The 22145-nt window shown below is 38.5% G+C and overlaps 1 protein-coding gene across 1 annotated transcript in view; it reads left to right on the top strand.

Moving 5' to 3' along the window:
* Nucleotides 1–22145, top strand: part of NBEA (neurobeachin) — a 667766-nt gene that overhangs the window by 613516 nt on the left and 32105 nt on the right. The window contains exon 49 of the mRNA XM_052650319.1: nucleotides 13693–13860. Within this exon, the coding sequence (XP_052506279.1) occupies nucleotides 13693–13860 (168 nt within the window). The remainder of the gene's footprint in view (nucleotides 1–13692; nucleotides 13861–22145) is intronic.

Raw genomic sequence — 22145 nt, 5'->3', positions numbered from 1 at the left:
CTTCTTTACGTGGGTTTTCCTTGAAGGGACTCTATAGGCTAGAAAGGGAAAGCTACCACATGCATCAGCAAGATTCTGTGTCTATAGCTGCCATTCTTGGTATATCAGAATAGAGCCAAAGGCCAGACCCAAGCTGCTGCCTCTGGGAAGGTTCTTAATGCATCAGAGCTATCCAGACACCTTTCAAGTGTAGCTGGTGTGTCTAACAACTGCTCTCCTGTCTCAGGGTCTCCTGTACTGCTTTTCTTTAAATTGAAGTTTTTCTTCACAGCATTCTGTTCATAGTTTCCTTTGCTCCAACTTCTGGTCCATTTTCCCATCATACTGATGGGAAATGATCATACTGATGTTATGAAGAAATAGTCATCTGTGTTAAAACTGGAAAATGTAACCAGCTGTCCACCTCTCTTATTTTTTGCTGAAGAAATATTTGCTTGATGAATCTTTCTATAATATACAAAGCCTGGGTGGTAATATAAAATATAGAAGTATCTAAATTTTCATGAGTTTTCCATGAATTCTATGAATACAACATCCATTTTTTAATATTATTTTATAATATTAAAAGTTTCTATCTTTATACTGGCTCTGAAGTTCATACAGGATTTAGTACTTATGAAATGGGTTTAGAGAAAACGTGCTTTAGTATATTTATAACTTGGACTGGGATTATCTTCAGTGATTTGAAGGAGTTCTTTGTAATGAGCCTAAGGTAAAAAATGAAAATGTCATATAGCCCAAAGAAATGACACTCACATTATCACAAAAGGTCTTCAGCTCTCGTGTGGATTAGTATTCTGCATCCATACAAAGGAATATTCCCTCCTTGTTCTATCAAGCTATCGTTAACAACTTCAAGGCAAAGTAGACAAAAATAATGTTGTAAAAAGAGATATCATTGATTATAAATGATCAGTTTCATTATCCTATGCCAACAATTAAAAAGGCATTTGATGCAGTTGTAGAAGTCTTTACATCCTGACAGCTTCATTTCCTTTTATTTTTTTTAAATGAAGCAGTACTTGGATTTTTTAATGATATATTTCTTTTAGTCCTTTTTTTTAGTTGTAATTGATTGCAGTTGTTTGTATTTTGTAAATACAGTGACAAGCTTTGTGTTTCACTGAAGAACTGTGACATTCAAAATTTGGCTTCATTAGCAAATCTGGAAAAGTGATAGAGACACTTTGAGTAGGCATTTCAATAAATTCTCAGTGCATTGAATTCATACATCAAGAATCGGTTTAATTTATCCACATGAAGCTAGGCTGATTGCAACCGACGCACTCATGAAACATTAATAAAGCACTGTGTTCAGTTCTAACATGATTATAATCTGACCTCCTCACAAAGGGCAGAAATAGAAAGTATCTCTGATAACATTACCCTAATGCTGGGTTCATCAATCATAATCTGCCCTTTCTTAAAATTTGTTTTAGAAGAAGGGCTTCCATGGATGTGCACTGCTAATCTCCCCAGCTCTCCGCTCAGTGTGTTCCTGGTTGTCTGCAGAGCAGGCGCGGTACACTGAGGCAGAGAGCGCAATGCCGTGGCGTTTTCCTTTGAATGTATTACATCCTTTATAAAGTGGCTTTTGTAATAGGTGAAAATCAGCATTTAGGGTATATTGTACCTTGTTCAAAGATGAAGTTCAGCAAATAGCATAACATAAGAATTACTGGCAGTCTTGAAAAATAGATAGGGCTTCCCTAGTGGCTCAGTCAGTTAAGAATCTGCCTGCAGTGCAGAACACCCAGGCTCCACCCCTGGGTCAGAAAGATCCCCTGGAGAAAGGAATGGTAACCCACTCCAGTATTCTTGCCTGGGAAACCCCATGAACGGAGGAACCTGGTGGAACCTACAGTCCATGGGTTGCAAAGAGTCGAACATGATTTAGTGACTAAACCAGCACCATTGTGATAGGCACATTGTGTGTGAGTGCCCGCCCTGCCACCTGTTAGCCAGGACTCTCTGGACGAATAGGGTATCCTTATCCCTCGGAGCTCAGAGCATCCTTATCTCTGAAACTGGGGGTTTGCAGGTCATGTAACCTTTGTTGAGAGCCAGCTCTGAACAAGGATGGAAAATACAGAGAAGATGTGGTCATGAATCGTTCTCTAAATCAAGCTAGAGTAAAGCCTGATTTAGGGATCCCTTCATTTACCCCAGTCTTCACACTGCCCTGGGCTCTGGAGACATAAGCGTGAGCAGCAGAGCCAGTGGCCGTTCAGAAGCTCACCTTCTAGCTAGGAACCCACACGAGTAAACACACAGGCTCAGTCAATGCTCAGTCAGCAGGTAACCACTGAGAGCTCCTGGTGCTATTTTGCGTGTTTGGGGTATAGTCAGTTACCAATGAACAGAGAGAGATCCCTGCCCTCATAGAGCTTATTCTCGATCAAAGAGAGATGGACAATAAACAGAAATTAATAAGTAAGGTATCTGGTGTTTTAGCAGGTGATCAGTACTGTGGAAAAAAAGAAGTAGTGCAAGGCAGAGGGATCAGAAATATGGAAGTGGATGTCAGATTTTACCTGTGTTCTAAGAGGATCTCTTAGGCTGCAGTTCTGGGAATGAACTGTTGAGGCACAGGGTAGCATCAGGCACATCTGTTGGAGGTACTGGGAGGGGGGATGGTGACTTGGACCAGTGCGGTAGCCGCGAAGGTAGTAAGAAACTGATCAGCTCTGGAGAATTTTTAAGTTGGAGCCAACAGTTTCCCTCTGCAACTTCCTTGCAGTGGCCATTTTCCTTCAGATTTCTCTAGTCCCACAGAGTCAGATAAAGAAAGGTTTGCGGCCAGGTGTACAGAGTCATAATGGCTAGAGCAGCAAAGAGAGAGCCACTGCATTTTGGTGCTTTTTTCTAGGATGGGGGGAAGGGGAGAATGGACCTGGTGATGGGGGTGGCGGGGTTAGTGCCTGTCAGTTTTAACAGAAATTTGAGCATCAGGAAAAGCCCAAGTCAACATGTTTATCTTCTACCAAATTGTGATCTTTTTTAAGTACATGCCTTACTTATCCATCTGTATATCCTCCAAGGCTGGCGCCTGACATGCAGTAGGTGGGCTGTAGGTTGGGACATGGCTTACTTTGATTATTTGCATTTCAGTGGGATGTGCTGGAGGTCAGAGATCTTGCCTTGTTTGTCGAAGTCTCCCTGGGGAGACTTCCTGGTACATAAGAGGTACTCTTTATGGAATGAATAAATGATGAATGAATGAATGGTCCCCCCGTTTGAGATCTTCTTCCTTCAGATGCCCTTACAGTTCACTTCCTCCTTGTAGTCCTTAATTGTCACAAACTCAAGGACACTTTGTATGACCACCTGCTCTAAATCAGAAATCCACTTCCCATCCATACGTATCTGTTGACTTTCTTTTTCCCTTAACATTTATCACCTCTCGACATACGCTCCATCTCACTAATAATCTTGGGCTTAGTTAGTCTCTCTCTCTCTGATAAGGATTTTGGCTCTAATCCTAAGATCTGCAGTAGTGTCTGGCACATCGCAGATCATCAGTCAGTATTTGTTGAATGAATGAATGAATTTCTTTCCCACTCACCCTCACTTCCTGACATTCCTTCCTTCTTTTGGTGACCAACACATCTTTCCCATAGTTTAAATAATCACCCGATAAATATTTATTATTTAATGCTGAGTTAGGAGCTACAGGAAATGGAATAGAAGCATTAGGTACAGTCTCTACATTCCAAATGCTTAGATTCTAATTGAGGATGTAGTGCGTGTGGCCTGTTTGAAACAATTAAAGTGTTAATCAGTAATAACCCCATTCCTTTGTCTAGCACTTTACGATTTATATGCAAATTGATTTTCACAAGTAAATTTGTATATATTATTTACTACATTAAACAAGAGAGTACTCATGATAAGTGTCATAAAAATTCATAAAAGACTTCATAGACTGAGGTGGAGAACTCAGAAAACAAACATTGGACTTGAGTGAGGATGTCTCAGACTTGAAAAAGAAGCAGCAGGATGAAATGCTTTCATGTTAAGGGGAAAGGATCAACAGAGGTTCAGAGGTCATACCAGCTGCTGTGTGCCCAGGGCTATAAATTATGCTGCTGGAGCCAAGGATTTGTATCTAGAAGCCTAAAGAAATAGTGGGAGAGGGTGAGATCAAGGTTTGAAAGGTCTTAGGGGTCAGGTAAAGTTTACACTGAATGTGTTTTGCTAGGAGGAGCCTTGGAAGATTTGAAATCAAGGATGACAGTAAGAGCTGATGGTTTCAGAAATCTGTTCCACCAGCAGGGTGCAGGACCTGGAGTGGAGGAGGAGGTCAAAGGCTGACAGTAGCCCATGTGGAGAGCAGTGAGCGCTCAGACTAGGACGATGCTAGCAGGAATGGAAAATAATGCAGTGCATTATACACCCAGAAAGCAATCAAGTAAGAATAATTTAAGCCCTCCAAAATAAACATTTAAAACAAACTCATCACTTCATGGCAAATGGAAGGAAGAAAAGTGGAAACAGTGGCAAAGTTTATTTTCTTGGGCTTCAAAATCACTGCTGATGGTGACTGCAGCCATGAAACTAAAAAACAGTTGCTCCTTGGAAGGAGATCTATGACATACCTAGACAGCATATTAAAAAGCAGAGACATCACTTTGCCGACAGAGGTCCATATCATCGAAGCAATGGTTTTTCCATAGTAGTCATCTACAGATGTGAAAGTTGGATCATAAAGAAGGCTGAATGCTGAAGAGTTGATGCTTTCAAATTGTGGTGTAGGAGAAGACTTAAGAGTCCCTTGGACAGCATGGAGATCAAACCAGTCAATCCTAAAGGATATCAATCCTGAATATTCACTGGAAGGACTGATGCTGAAGTTCCAATATTTTGGTCACCTGATGCAAAACCCAACTCATTGGAAAAGACCCTGATGCTAGGAAAGATTGAAGGCAAAAGGAGAAGGGGGCAGCAGAGGATGAGATTGTTAGATAGCATCACTGACTCAATGGACATGAATTTGAGCAAACTCTGAGAGATAATGGACAGGGAAGCCTAGAGTGCTGCAGTCCATGGAGTCACAAAGACTTGGACACGATTTAGCAGTTGAACAACAGATGTTATGTTTATTTAAAATAATTACAGTCCCTGGTTTCAGAACTAAGATCCTGCAAGCTGCATGGTGCAGCCAAAAAATAAATAAATAAATAAGTCTTTCACTACGTCATTACTGTAACTTCGATTTAATCATGAAGAGAAGCCAGCATAGATACTTACAGAAGTAGCAATGTGAATTTGTTGTTGTCCACTAGTATATATGCAACTCTATTTGGTTAGCTTTTCCAGCATCAGAAGCAGGTTTCTGAGGCAATACGAGAAAGGACTTCGAAATGTTCCTCTTCTAGTCTAGAAGAAGAAATAGAAATTCGATATTCTTAAATAGAAGAATTCTGAAGAAAATAAATTCTCTCCTCACAGTTAATTCCACTAGCCTCGTATCCTTTTTCATAAGTTTCTGAGCTGCTTTGTCCTAAACCTGCCAGAGAAAGAATTCTCTGCAATCTAATATCCACGGGACAGTATGGAAATTAGAATTAGGTAACTATTATTCATCTAAGAGATATCCTCTCTGGTTCAAATCTCACTCTTTATTTCCTTCCTCTCAGATCCCCAGGGTAGAATTATGGATTGGGAATTGGTTTATCTGGGCTTAAAGCAATTGCTTCTGCTTTTAGATATGCAAGGAGAGAGTAAAACAAGCTATTAAGACCATTATAACCCTAATAGCTTAGTAATCAAGTATTTCTTTCTGTTTTTCAATTGTATTTGCAATAAAATCTTGTTTCAAAGTCCAAAACAGGTTCATACATGAAAACACAGTTCTAAAGAGAACAAATAAGTAGATATAGCATATATTTACTAGCAGATTAATACTGTTCAAAGTACAGTTAATCTCAGTGTCAGGCTTCAACTTTAGATAGGTCTTTATGCTTTAATTATGTGATATCTAAAATTCATTTCTTAGATATGCATTTTATTTACAACCAGACTTAGCTTTTAAGTGTTTTGACTGGATTTTCTTTTCTTTTTCCTGCAGTGATTAGCAAGACAATCTATAAGACTGTCTGTTTAATCTGTTACCTGATTATTCCTTTGTCATTTAATTTTATAACCCCCTGAAAAAAAACCTGAGGCAAAATTAGTTTTTATTGTTTGTTTATTAATTCACTCAACTGTCTAATGTATAGAATAGGGTAAGTACAAGCATAGAATTTTTTTTTTTTAAATTTTAAAATCTTTAATTCTTACATGTGTTCCCAAACATGAACCCCCCTCCCACCTCCCTCCCCATAACATCTCTGTGGGTCATCCCCATGCACCAGCCCCAAGCATGCTGTATCCTGCGTCAGACATAGACTGGCGATTCAATTCTTACATGATAGTATACATGATAGAATGCCATTCTCCCAAATCATCCCACCCTCTCCCTCTCCCTCTGAGTCCAAAAGTCCATTATACACAGCTGTGTCTTTTTTCCTGTCTTGCATACAGGGTCGTCATTGCCATCTTTCTAAATTCCATATATATGTGTTAGTATACTGTATTGGTGTTTTTCTTTCTGGCTTACTTCACTCTGTATAATCGGCTCCAGTTTCATCCATCTCATCAGAACTGAATCAAATGAATTCTTTTTAACGGCTGAGTAATACTCCATTGTGTATATGTACCACAGCTTTCTTATCCATTCATCTGCTGATGGACATCTAGGTTGTTTCCATGTCCTGGCTATTATAAACAGTGCTATGATGAACATTGGGGTACATGTGTCTCTTTTTTTGTAGAGAGCCTTGAGTTTGAAAACTTGAGATGAAATGGATAAATATAAGGAAAAGTATCAAGTGTCAAAATTGGCACCAGAAGACCTTACAAACCTTAAAGAAATTTAAATAGTAAATCTTTCCAGCCCCCAGAATATCCAAGGCCATATTATTTTATAGGTGAATTCTACCAAATTTTTAAGAGATAAAGAATTCCTTTCATAGGCAGATTATTCTGTTGCAGGAAAGGGGGACCCTTTCCAGGGCCCGAAGCTGGCTCTTGTCTAACACTCGGAAATGAATTGTCCGAGGAGACATATATGCTGACAAAGCAAGAGATTTTATGGGGAAAGGCGACCCGTGTGGAGAGCAGTAGGGTAAGGGAACCCAGGAGTACTGCTCTGCTGTGTGGCTCGCAGTCTCGGGTTTTATGGTGATGGGATTAGTTTCCGGGTGGTCTTTGGCCAATAATTCTAATTCAGAGTCTTTTCTCGTGGCCTACGCATGGTTCAGCCTAGATGGATGCTAGTGAGAGGGATTCTGGGAAGTGGACGGACTCACAGTGTCTCCTTTCGACCTTTCCCAAACTCTTCCGGTTGGTGGTGGCTTATTAGTTCCATATTCCTTACCAGGATCTCCTGTCATAAAACAACTCATGCGAATTGTTACTAAAGGGCCTGGCCAGGGTGGGTGGTTTCAGTCAGTGTTCTTCCTCTAACAGTTCTAGAAAACATAGCAAGCCATTCAGCTCATTTTATGAGACTACTGTGATCTTGATTCCAAAGTAGTTAAAGGGAAGGAAAGGAAAAAGTTAATAGGGCTGATTCATGTATGGATATAAGTATGAAAACTATGGGTAATAATATCACTCTAAGTAATAATAATCTAGTAGCCCAGTAATTCTAAATCTATATTAAATGTGTGTGTGTGCATTGACCCTTTTAAGATCAGAGAAAAGACTGATATCCCATGTCACCACTGTTGTTTAATATAGTTCTCAAAGTTGAAAATAATTCTATAAGAAAAAATAAAGACATTAACTAGTAAGAGTCAACAGGAACACAATCAACTTATAAACATCAATATCATTTTACTACGTCATCTATAACTGAGTTTAAAATATCATTTTTAAAATATTACGGTTGTATCAAAATTTACAAACTTCCTGGGAATTAACTTAACCAGGGTTACCCATGTCCTTTATGTCGTGGTCCATGCACGGGTTGGAAAAGAATTTCCAGACATGAAACAGAATGAGAGGGAAATAAAGTTTATTAAAGCGGGAGATGCTATTAGAACAGCCAGCTAGCTCAAGGGAGAGCCAACATTGAACAGGTGTCCTTAGTCCATTTTTAGAGCGAGGGTACAAGGAGCAGGATAGGGGTCTTGAGGATCATTTGCTGATTGTATGAGGCACGTATACTGGGTGGGGGAAGAGTAAGGTAAATACCTTCTCCCTGTGGGGTAGCATGATGGACAGGGAGGCCTGGCGTGCTGCGGTTCATGGGGTCACAAAGAGCTGGACACGACTGAGCGACTGAACTGAACTGAACTGATGGGGTAGGAGGGGAGACAGGTTATACTGCTCAGGAGAACTTGAAATTCATTAATAGTTAACAAGATGGGGAGGGAAGGATGATAGGGTCTGGTTTTTTCCATTCCTGCATTCCAAGGCCCTCCTTGGTGTTTTGGGGTTTTTTTCCTGTTTTTTTGTCCTTGGGACACCACACTTTATAGAGAAAATACTAACTTCTGTATGTAACAAAGTACTTAGAAAATGATCTGTTTAAATAAAGAGACATTCTGAGACCATGAATGGGAAAACCTATTATCAGTTTTCTCAGATTAACCTATAAATTTATCATAATTCCAATCAAAATTATTTTGATGTATCTATACACTTACTGTCAGAGAAGGCAATGGCACCCCACTCCAGTACTCTAGCCTGGAAAATCCCATGGATGGAGGAGCCTGGTGGGATGCAGTCCATGGGGTCGCTAAGAGTCGGACACGACGGAGCGACTTCACTTTCACTTTCCACTTTCATGCATTGGAGAAGGAAATGGCAACCCACTCCAGTGTTCTTGCCTGGAGAATCCCAGGGAGGGGGGAGCCTGGTGGGCTGCCATCTATGGGGTCGCACAGAGTCGGACACGACTGAAGTGACTTAGCAGCAGCAGCAGCAGCAGCATACACTTACTGTGAAAGTTACAGGAGAGAATTGTTGTTGCTTAGTCACTAAGTCATGTCTGACTCTTTTGTTACCCTATGGAAGTAGCCCTCCAGGCTCCTTCTGTCCATAGGGTTTCCCAGGCGAGAATAATGGAGTGGATCACCATTTCCTTCTCCAGGGGATCTTCCCGACCAGGGATTGAACCCAAGTCTCCTGCATTGGCAGGTGTATTCTTTACCACTGAGCCACCAGGAAAGCCCACAGGGAGGAATAAAGGTCCACAAATAGCTGAGTTGGCTCTTAAAAGAACGAATCTATCAGATATAAAGATATCTAAGAAATAAAGATAAATTAAGATAACAGTCGAACTAAAAGGTTCAAAGAGCTAGAGACACACATGTCTAGACAGATAAATGACAGGGTAGGAACATAGGTAGGGAGATGATAGATAGAAGAGGGAAAAAGCAAAAGGGAAGAAGGGTTGTATTGCTTTTTCTATTAATAGGAAGAATATTATATCAACTGTAAACAATAGAAATTTTATATCTTTGTTTCAAATATACAAGCACTAAAGATGACAGCACACATTGCTTAAGAAAAATGTGTTTGTTTAATAGATGGTATTGGAAAATCTGACTTACTATAATAACAAAAATTATACTGGATCTCTTCAGCATATTAAAAAGCAGAGACATTACTTTGCCAACAAAGGTCTGTCTAGTCTAAAGCTATGGTTTTTCCAGTTTTCATGTTTTCCAGTTTCCAGTTTTCCAGTTTATGGTTTTTCATGTATGGATGTGAGAATTGGACTATAAAGAAAGCTGAGTGCCAAAGAACTGATGCTTTTGAACTGTGATGTTGGAGAAGACTCTTGAGAGTCCCTTGGACTGTAAGGAGGTCCAACCAGTCCATCCTAAAGGAAATCAGTCCTGAATATTCATTGGAAGAACTGATGCTGAGGCTGAAACTCCAATACTTTGGCCCCCAGATGCAAAAAACTGACTTGTTGGAGAAGACCCTGGTGCTGGGAAAGATTGAAGGAAGGAAGAGAAGGGGACAGCAGAGGATGAGATGGTTGGATGGCATCACCGACTCGATGGACATGAGTTTGAGCAAGCTCCGGGAGTTGGTGATGGACAGGGAAGCCTGGCATGCTTCAGTCTACAGGGTCGCAAAGAGTTGGACACCACTGAGCAGCTGAACTGAACTGATCTTATGCCGCATATAGTGAAATTGGACTCTAGATAGATTAAAGGCCAGTATGTGAAAAGTAGGGCTTCGCAGGCGACTCTAGTGGTAAAGAACCCACCTACCAATTCAGGTAGATGTAAGAGACACGGGTTCAGTCCCTGGTGCCCTGAAGGAGGGCACATCTACCCACTCCAATATTCTTGCCTGGAGAATTTCATGTACAGAGGAGCCTGGCAGGCTGCCGTCCATAGGGTTGCATAGTTGGACATGACTGAAGCAACTTAGCATGCATGCGTGCATATGAAAAGTAAAACCATAAATATAACACAGCTGACACATCAGAATATACAAAGTTATCTTCATTACTATAAAACAAAATCCCAAGATCATAAACGTAAAGAAAAAAATTTGGTTGTTTCAAAATTAATAATTTCTATTCAACAAAGAACAACATGGATAAAGTTAATAGACATGTGACCTTTGGGAGAATTCATTGCAAAATTTGATGCCAATAAACTACTACCTGAAATATATAAAGAATTTCTGGGGAAAAAAAGTAAAGACAGGAATTTTCATAAAAGAATGGGCAAAAAGCATAAACAGAAAATGTACTGAAGATGAAACGCAAATGGCCAACAGCATATTAAAAACATGTCAAACCCCTCAGTAATCAGAGGAAAACAAATTGTAACAGCAGTGAGATACCATTTTGTATCTGTAACACAGGCTAATATTAAGCGCCTTGGCAATACCAGTTGTCAGTGGGGATGTGGCCATTAGACACACCTTCATGCACTGCTTGAGGGAGTGGAGACAGAAGCAGCCAGTCTACACTAATGACTCCGACTCAGTTTATGCACATCTAGCGTAGGGAGAAGGCAGTGGCAGCCCACTCCAGTACTCTTGCCTGGAGAATCCCATGGGCAGAGGAGCCTGGTGGGATGCAGTCCATGGGGTCGCTAGGAGTCGGACACGACTGAGCGGCTTCCCTTTCACTTTCCACTTTCATACATTGGAGAAGGAAATGGCAACCCACTCCAGTGTTCTTGCCTGGAGAATCCCAGGGACGGGGGAGCCTGGTGGGCTGCCGTCTATGGGGTCGCACAGAGTCGGACACCACTGAAGCGACTTAGCAGCAGCACAGGGATATATCAGTCCTACTCCAGGTTATGAGTCCCAAAGAAATTCACATAAAGAGTCAGACAGAGATGCAGGAGTGGACATTCGTCACAGAGCAGTGTGTCACGGCACATAGGAGGCAGTCTAGTGCTCACTGCTGGGGAAGTTCTGAGCAGCCCCTGAAAGCAGTGGATTAGCTATGCCTAGCCACACAGCTAGATCCTAAAAAACAAGGCTAAATGAAAAAAGTAAGAAACAATGAAACCTGTAACCCCACTCCATTTTTGTGAGTCAAAAATACACAACAAAAAAATGTGTGTGGGTAAAAAAATATGTAAAAAAAATTACATGAGTAAAACACATGCAAACAAAAGGAGAAACATTAAACACTTTATAGTATTGCCCATGGCAGAGGAAAATGAAAGTAGCAGTTGGAGATGCTAAATAAATGTTTTAAAACTCAAATTAGGAAACAGTGATCATTGCTTTCACCCCTCATAGTTGCATGAGGCATTTAGTTCAATAATTTTTTTATTCAAATGCAATAAATTTCATTGACCCTTTCTTCCAAATATGTCTGGTAGTCTCTACAAGATTGATTTGAAATGGTTACTGCTGAGCTAATTATGTAATTATGTTGGTAAGATCTTCCTTTAAAGAATTTCACTACTGTTTGACTTCCAGTGAACAGATTTGTGCAATAGCTACTCTATAATGAACTTCCATTTATTCTTTTTTTTTCATCCTTTCATTTATTGCACATGCACTGAATAATGACTGACTTCTCATTTATACAAATTGACCAAACCAGTATGATAGACATAATCATTATGGGATTTTAACCAATGTATCTTTTGTATTTTCATCCCTTTTCTTGTTCTCTAGTCCGAACTATTTTGTCCAGTGAGATACAGAGAATAGAAACTCAGTGTAGTTTTAATATGAAAGCTATCCGTTTAAAGTATCTGTTTATATTTCTGAATGAGAAGCATTCATAATCACTGGTGTAAACAAAATACCAAAATTTTTGAAATAAATGAAAAGGGAGTTTGATGGGAATAAGTTACTAGTTAAATGTGATCAAGGATCCACCTGCCAGTGCAAGAGACACAGGTTCGATCCCTGATCCAAGACGATCCCAGATGCCACAGAACAACTAAGCCCATGCACCACAACTGCTGAACTTGTGCTCTCGAGCCCGGGAGCCAGGACTGCTGAAGCCCACACACCCTAGAGGCCGTGCTTGGCAACAAGAGAAGCCACCACAGTGAGAAGTCCTCTCATCATAGCTAGAGAGTAGCACCCCCTTACCGCAACCGGAGAGGAGCCTACACGGCAACAAAGACCCAGCACAGCCAAAAATAAATAAATAAAACTATTTTTTTTAATGTGATCACAGGAAAAGTTGAAAAGTATCATTCAGATATTTTTTAGATTAAAAAATGAAATATAATTATCAAAGGGCTAATTTAAGAAACCATTTATTAATTGAATTCCAAGCTGGTTTCAACACCTTCCAAATCAGAGGGCATGCAGCCAAAGAATGACTTCACTCACATATTTAGTTACAGCTGTAATTGCAGAAATTGTTTCCTATGGCTCTGCGTAGTTGAAATTTAAGAAGGTAGTGCTACAGCTTTTCCCTCATGTTGCTGGAATCGGTGTGCCCTTCAAATCAGTATGAAGTTGATGATGAGTGAGGGTAGGAGGTGAGAGGCATAGTGAGCTACACGGATGGCCACTGCTCTACTGCGGCTGACAGGGCTGCGTGCCTACCTGCCAGGGTGCCTCTGTGACGCTTTTGATGGCTTCTCAGGAAATGCAAAGGCCTCTTTTTTTTTCCTGACTCTTTCTGGAAGTTTCTTATAGTCCCTAACTCTCAGTAATTTGCATTCATTTCCCACTGGCTAGCAAATACCTAAAATTACCCAGCGGTTCCTAAATAGTATAATAGCAGAGTTAACTCATATCAGGTCATTCCCTTTTAGTAGCGTTAGACGTAAATTGAAAGACTTTGGGCAGGAAAGTATATATCAAAGTTTCTAATGAAATTGTTTACTTTGAAACTAATGTTTAAAAATTAAAAATGAAATTATTATGAATGGCATTAAAACAGGCATTTCAAATTCCTTTTAACCATGAATGTGTCTTTTTAAAGAAAACTATTTAATGTTAAAATTTATATCACATATTCAATTAAGTCAAAAGTACATTTAATAGTTTAAAAGAAAAGTTTCTTTTAGGTCTGTGTTTTATTAGAGGTTGTACTTTGTCATTTCTAAGAATAGGTCTGACACATACAAGTGAAATACAAGAGGGCAAAGAATGAATTCTACTTATTTATATAGAATATTTCAAGCTAAGATTGGAGATTTACTAAATTTTCATGGTCTCTATCTCTTTCTTGACTGATTTCAGGCCCTGGAAAGTGAATTTGTTTCTTGCCAACTCCATCAGTGGATTGACCTTGTATTTGGATACAAACAGAGAGGACCCGAAGCAGTCCGGGCTCTGAATGTTTTTCACTACCTAACCTATGAAGGCTCTGTGAACCTGGACAGTATCACTGACCCTGTGCTGAGGGAGGTAGGTAATAAGTTGGATATTATTCTGAAAATTTCTGCCATCCCTTCAACACAAACTTGGCTCTCCATCTCCTTCTGCATAAATCTTCTTCCAGTGTAAATTTTAGAAACCATAGATTTCAAGTTCTTGACAAATGTGAAAAAGTGAGTGTTGTATATCAAAAACAAGTAATGAGGCTACCATGTAGTTCCTTTCTGAAATGCAGACATATAACAGTGCACTTTAGTATCCCTCTTGTATTTGTTTTATTTCAGCATCTTCATTGAAATGCTTAATGCCTTATGTGTTATAAATTAATGAAACTTCATTGAATATTTAAATATGAATAGTTCACATTAAAATAACCTGCCAGTACCTATTTTTTTAATAAAAGCAGAACTATAGCCTGCTAGACAGAATACTCAAAAAATGCATCAGTAAAATAGATGAGATTATAGTATGTTATCCCTGCACATTCTCACCCTGAAATTTTATAGCTAACAGTTGGGAATTATATGCTATAGTTTATGTATAAGTATATTTTATGAAAATATTCATAAAATATATTAAATAAATCACTTGCACATTGCACAAAATTATTTCAGATAGGTAAAGAGAGTGAAGATGCAACAGCTGCTAGATGAGTCTTGCTTCAAAGAAGCTGTATCTCAGTCTGCCATTCTACCAGATATCTGCCATCTGCTCTATGCAAAACAAGCAATCATTTCTACATTTCCAGTCACTAGGATGCTTTTTTATTTTTTTATTTTAGAGGTGGAAAACTCATAGATTTGGGAAATAAAGCTCTAAAAGAAAAATTTGCATCCATAAAGTTATTTCTTACAGACTTCTATAAAGACAAAATGACTCTATTTGTATGGCTTCAAGCAGAGAAGAGGAAAGGGAAGGGAAGAGCCTCATGCTCCTTGATCATTGAGCCCTTGGGGCTGAATATTTGGAGAACTCGTTGCAAGCATATTATTAGGTGTAGTATTCTACCATGTTGTATGCACAAGGAAATGGGATCATTGCCTGAAGCTGGAAGAAGGAGATAGGGACAGAGAAGGGATGAGTTAGAAAAGAACCAGATACTTAAACATTTGTTGGTGAAATAAGGGATTTTGTCTACAAAATAATCTGATTAGTTTGTTCACACCTGGGAATTCTAATTCTGAGCTTAATTATTCTCTTAACAATGTACCCTTAACATATACTCAGTGCTATAAATGCCTTACCACTATATTCTCTTTCAGAACCAGTACCTTTACAATCAGAAAAAAAGACAAAAGAATTGCAGTAGCTTATCCTTTTATGGCAAGACCAACTCCAGATTGTTTATTGACTTTTAAATATCATAAACATTTTTGCTCCTGAATATCTTAGTGTACATTTCCATCCATTATAATATGCTGTCCTTAAGTTGCAAGTTGATCATCTTGAGCAAAATAAAAATATTTTAAGCATATTGTGCATAATGAAAGAACATAGCAGCATTAAAATTGACTGAAAATAGCAGATCTTTCCAACTTAAATTGAAGAAGGAAATGGCAAACCTCTCCAGTATTCTCACTGGGAAAATCCCACGGATAGCGGAGCCTAGCAGGCCCCAGTCCATAGGGTCGAAAAGAGAGACAACTGAGTGACTGAGCATATTTAAATGAGAACAAAGAGATAAAGGAGAGAATGAAAAGGAAATGGAATTAGGATTGAGACTTTAAATGTGGATATAGTGTTTATTACTTGAATTCTAGAAAAATACCTGCTACTGCAAGGTAACACACCATTGCTTTGGACAGTAAAAAAACAACAACAACAACAAAAAACTGTATAGAATTGTCAAACTGTAGAAAATCTCCATGAAACATTATATGAAAGAGAGTAATAAAAAAAAAAAATACGGTTGGGAAGGGGTTCCAGCTTTCCCAATCTGAGGGCATAGTTGCTGAACACTGAGGTTCCATTAGAGAAGCTCCCAGAGTCACTCAGTGCGTGTATGTCCTCCCTACCTAAGCTCCTCGCCCACCTCTCTCACCCAAAAACTCTTCTGTCAGTTCTCAAAACACTAGGTGAGAGAGCATGTGCTTGGAACACTGTTACCTTACTTCCGCCAGGCGGCATGGGCTCACACACACTAGCAGAGCATTGGCCCTGACCCACCCAATGTTTTGTGGTTTAGATGCTAAGTCATGTCCAGCTCTTTTGAGACCCCATGGACTGTAGCCCACCAGGCTTCTCTGCCCATGGGATCTTCCAGACAAGATTACTGGAGTGGGTTGCCATGCTCTCCTTCAGGGTATCCTCCTGACTCAGGGCTCAAACCCTTGTTTCCTATGTCTCCGGCATTGGCAGGCAGATTGTTTACTCACTAATCCACCTGGGAAGCCCGTCCTACCCAGAGGCCCTGTGTCAACTCAAGATAGCTTTATCTCTTTAAGACCACTAGGGAAGCACTTAGTACGTTGTAGATATGACAGGTGAAATGACCTTGCAAGGAATAGGAGTTAATTGCGCCTTTCCACATTCCCCATGCTCACCTCCTTTACTCTACAACTAACATATTTCCACAAAATAAATTTTGTATTAATATTTAAGAAACTGCAAAGATGAGAACCTGCCTGAATCCTGTGAGCTTTCTAATGTGGCCAAGTCATTCAGTGTCCCTCCACTTCCATTGCTTTCTCCATAAAGAAGGGATAATACCAAACATATGTTTGCCAGCATAAAAGCATCTAGCATCTGTTGTCACAAGAAAGAACCCTGTGGATAAGTGGAACAGAGTATAGTATAGTCATTATTTGGTGGTCATTTTTGCCCCTATGCAGTGAGGAGGCTCTGCAAGGCACACTGCCTTCCATCAAAACATCAGCATTGAGTTCCAGGGGGTCTGCTCTGTGGTCCTGTGATTTGAGAGAGTTGCTTTATACCTAAATGATCAGACAGAGGCTTTTGGGGAAAGTAGTGTTCAAAACGTTGAGCCTTTTATTGAGTTCAGTGCATTCCTTTTATTTGATAAAGTTTATCTTGAAGTGAAGTGAAGTCTCTCAGTCATGTCCAACTCTTTGCGACCCCATGGACTGCTCCTCTGTCCATGGAATTTTCCAGGCAAGAGTACTGGACTGGGTTGCCATTTCCTTCTCCAGGGTATCTTCCTGACCCAGGGATCAAACCTGGATCTCCCACATTGAAGGCAGATGCTTTACTGTCTGAGCCACCAGGGAAGCCCCAAAGTTTATCTTAGTTTTTTTAAATGTGAAATCACTCTATTTCATAAAGATAAAACCAAAGGAAGGTGGCAGTTATCTTATACTAAGCTCCAACTAGCCTAAAGAAGATAATTTTTAATGCCTTAACAAATGCTGATTTAAAGGAGAAATTTAATATACAAAAATCTACATATGTCCTTTTTGTAAAAGAGAAAAGATATACACACACAGAGAGATATATACATCTACAGTCTACCTGGAACTTTGAAGTTAGGGCTAAAATTCGAAAAATGTCTTAAGGTTATTGATTCATTCTTCCTTGACAGGTGAAATCATGAAGCAGCACTAACCACAGCAATTATAGCATTAAAATGTCAAGAAATTAGAGGTCAGAATAACAGATAATTTTCTTCTCTATGTCAGATTTAAAATTGACATTCTTTGACAGCTTAGGATCTCTGGCTGAGAAAAATATGACAGCTTAACTTATTTTATACTTGTAAAGCAGTAATTGATAATAAACTTTATCATGACAGCCTCTGGGCAGAAACATGACAGAACAGTTTTGGTATCAAGCTCTTCATAACATGTAAACACCAGATCTGTGGGATATTAGGTATTATTTAAATTGTCCTAAGCCTGAGCTTTTATCATAGTCTTCTAGACACTTTTTTTTTTTTTCGTAGATGAGCTCATCTGACTATTTAAGCAGTATTTTTCAAGCATGATACTGAGTTTTTCATATTTATTTTTTCATGTTAATACAATTATGTGATTTGCTTTATGTTTTTACTCCCCAAATGATGGCCAAGAAACTTAATCCTATGACCTACATGAGAAACAGGCTATTCTGGTTTGTATCTGGTCCCATGGTTTTCTAACTCCTTACTACTCGAATATGGTCCATAGACCAACAGTATCAGTGTCAGCATCACCTGGGAACTTGTCAGAACTTCATACTCTACTCTCAGCAATGCCCCCACAGAGCCTAGTAAATCAGAATGCTAGGAAATGCCCTGGTGACTTGTTTGAGGCATTACAGTGTAAGGAGCACTGTGCTACCATTGGTCAGTCGCTAAGTCACGTCCGACTCCTTGCAACCCCGTGGACTGAGGCACGCCAGGCTTCCCTGCCCTCCGCTGTCTTCCAGCTCCAGCCACTCTCCATCCTCTTTGCCTCCATCCCAAGGGTATCTCAGAACATCCAGGAAGAGGGCTCAAGCAAGTTTATTTTGAAGAAAAAAAAAAATTCTCTAGGAATTTTAAAATAACAGAATATTTACTTAGGGTTTTGTTTTGTTTTATTTTTTGCTGTGCCACTGCAGCATGTGTGATCCTAGTTGCCAGACCAGGGATTGAACCTGTGTCGCCCGCCTGGAAGCATTGAGTCTTAATCATTAGCCGACCAGGGAAGTCCCTTACTTATTTTTAGAGATGATATTCTTCTTACTCCCAAAATGATTCTTTAAAATGTAAAAGGCTTTTTAATGGGCATTTCCATTTTAATTTAAACTGTAAGATTTTCTATTTTGTTTATGCTTTTAAATTTATTAGAGCTTTTAACTCAGTAAAACTTTAGTAACTGTAGAGAAAATTTTAAGGTAACTTTAAGAAACCTTAATCAGCCATTTTTTTTTCTTGTTTGTCCTTTACTCTTACAATGAGTGAAAAATATTCTAAAATTGTTTCTTAAAATTATCCCTGTTATAATTAGGAGTATAATTAGTCAAGCTTGTCTGCCTCAGAGTATGATTGTTTGATCCCTAGCAGTCAATGAAAGATGATGGAAAGGTGAACATCAGATAACAGATTATATCACAGCCCCAGCATCATTATTTGAGTGACATAAGGGATTCACTTTAATGTACTTTTATTTAACCACCTAAAATATGATAATTGAAATGATATCTAACTCAAAGGACTGTACTTGAGGATTGTATGTGAAAATACTTTGTAAACTGTGAAGCACTACTGGACATTGATTACTCCTACCCCCAAACATAATTCAATGAAGTATCGTGGAAGAACTTATATTTTAATAATTTATTTCTCTGTATCATCATATCTGTAGTCAACACTGCCAAACTGAGAAATGATTTAAATGACTTCTCTTTGTGAGAGAGATATACACAGAAGTCTACCATAAAAGGCTTGCTTTGCTGGCAAATTATTAGAACATATGGACCATGCAGCATTTATTTATACATATAATACTCATTTATGTTTATTCTGGGGATAGCAAAACATTAAATACATTTTGATATTACCAGTAGTCATAAAAATGTGGTTATTTTAGTCTAATTTTCTGTTAACAGTATTTCTTAGTCTTAGACTATATATTCTTCATTTATTTCTTTCTTCAATCTGATAGGGATAACAAAACATTCCTTTGGATCTACTATGGTGAAAATATCCCCATAGGAAGTAGAATAGATCTCTTCAGTTTTCACTTTATTTTCCTGCTGAAGCATTCCTTGCTACTGCAGAGAACTGACATGATAGGGCTGTCAAAAACCAGCAAGACAAATGTGTCTTTAACCAGAATAGCTGCAATGCTGACTTTCCTAGAAAAGGAACTCATAAAATTTATAAGGAAAAAAAAATGAACCCACTTTTCATCTTGATCATGTAAATGAAGGTATTTATCGTAACAACGGTGATGGCCTCTATAATAATTGCCTATTCTTTCTGAGAATCGGTTATTCCTAGTCTTTTCCTTCCCTCATTTCTGACTTCTCTCTTTGATCTGACAAGGGATATTAACTTCTGCCCCTCCTGGATCGCTTGAGTGGGTTGTAGAACAATATTGTCTGTTTACTGGTGCCGTGACGCCTAATTGTCTTCAGATGAGGGATGTTCAGGGTTCTTCTCCTAGGCGACTATTCTGAGGCATGATAACAAATGATCAACAAAAGGGCAGATAAATATTTCTTAAAACCATTTTCATTCCCCCCTATAATTACTAGAAATTTTACAGAGCTGAAAATCTTAACAAACTCAAAAGCCAAATTAAAATAGAAAGAAAAGCCATGCATTTTAAATTGTTGGAGTAGAAATATACATTGGGTCTTTTTTACATTCAAAGAATAATTTTGGGAACAACAAGAATATTATGATTCCTAAATCTAGTAAGAGTATAGGTTCAAATGTATCTGTTAATGTGCTTCTCATCTGTAGCAATAAAGCATGCATTGAGATAATTCAAGAATACAGTTTCTATATAGAAATTAGTATCAAGAAAATTAATGATACACATTTAATTTTGATTGGTGAATAAATCTTTTAATTTAGTTTTATCTTTTCTCCTTCTAATTACTGCAGTCCTTAGCTAGTCCATAGTCATCAATTACCCATAGAAAAGCGTAAATAATGCACTTGGTCAAAGTGAGATGTATGTCATTTATGTGAGATACGCTTTTTCTCTCTCTTTGTGTTCTTTTTATTGTGTGGTGCTGAGAAGTGCTAATTATTGATTTTCAGAAATTAACAGCAAATGCTTTTACAAGCATCTAAAGTCATATTTTTCACAAGGAAGAAGGGTGAAAATTGCAGCCTGCTGTTTGTAATAGGAATAGCTGAAAGAGACTTCCTTATCTTCAGTTAACATAGATTTCAGTTATATTACACAGTTGTTACCTTAGCATAAATTGACAATTATTCAAAACATACTGCATGCTTCAGTTTCTTGAAGTGGGTATTACTCAAGCTAAGTACCTAACCATTTTAGTTAGATGTTTAGGACTCATTTTTAAATGTTTTAAACATATTGATAATGAGTCTATTTATAGCCATTTGATCTCAGTATAGTATGTCTAAATTATTGTTTCCCATTTATGTCAAAGAAGAGCATTTTGTTTTGCCAAATATATGCAGTACTATTTTTAATTTGAATTTAATTTAGTGAAAGGGTATGATTTCATTTTGTAATGTTTATACCCACACCTGGTGAACCTTAGTCTTCATATCTTTCTACGTACCAAGCAAATCCATTTCAGCTTTATTATTTTCATTATTGTCTTTCCATGATGAGACACTCCAAGTGAATTTATTTTGTGTAGTGAAGAAGGTCACCACCGATACTACTCTCCCTTCTCCCCGCCGCCTTCTCCTCAACCTCCTTCCTCCTCCACTTCCTGAATCAGCCAGCATAGAGTTTGCTTTATGTGAATTTATTCATCAAGGGAGAATTTGGCATGGATATTGTACTGTTGTTACCTCTCACATATCATTAAGTATTTCTGGACTGAGTCTTCTACTATGTACTATTGAATGATCAAACCCAAAGTGGGCAAAGAACCAAAAACCTGGGGGCATCCTTAAGAACTCATCTGCTAAAACTCTTGCTTCCAGGTCAATCTGAAAATTATCCAGAACAGAATGTTTTAGTTCTTTTTTTGAGGGTTAACAAGCATAGATTGAAAAAGACTTCATGGCCTCCCCCAAGAAGCTTATAACAGTGTTTATCCCTCAAATATTCTAAATCTTCAATAAAAATCTTACTTGGATGTAATCACCTTTTGGTCAGTCCTACTTGGAAATGAAGCAAAAGCTAGCCAGCATTTTTCTTATTTATTATAACCTGAATACTAATCCTAGTTATGTCCGTCAATGTGCTGTATGTATCTCAGCACATTGCCCTTTCAAAGGGATAATGAAGACTCCGAAAAATGATATCCAAATGGTCAAAAAGAACAAGGAAAAAGTCTAAACATCACTAATCATTATGCAAATGCAAAACAAAACCACAGTGAGGTGCCACTCCATACCCACTAGGTTGGATACAGTCAAACAAACAAACAGAAAATAACAATGTTGGCAAGGATGTGGAGAAACTGGTATCCTTGAGAGTACTGTGAGAATGTAAAACGGTGCAGCCTCTCTGGAAAACAATATGGAGGTTCCCCAAAAAATTAAAGAGAGACTTACCATATGATCTAGCAGTTTCACTACTGGTTATATATCCAGAATTAAAAGCAAGATTTCAAAGAAATATATTGCATATCCATGTTCATAGCAGCATTATTCACAACAGTCAAAGTGTAGAAGCAATCCAAGGGTCCATCAGCAGGTGAACAGATGAAAAAAGTATGCCATTTAGATATAA

This window comes from Budorcas taxicolor, chromosome 12 (assembly GCF_023091745.1).
Source record: "Budorcas taxicolor isolate Tak-1 chromosome 12, Takin1.1, whole genome shotgun sequence".
NCBI lineage: Eukaryota > Metazoa > Chordata > Mammalia > Artiodactyla > Bovidae > Budorcas > Budorcas taxicolor.
This window is presented reverse-complemented; position numbering and strand designations above follow the sequence as displayed.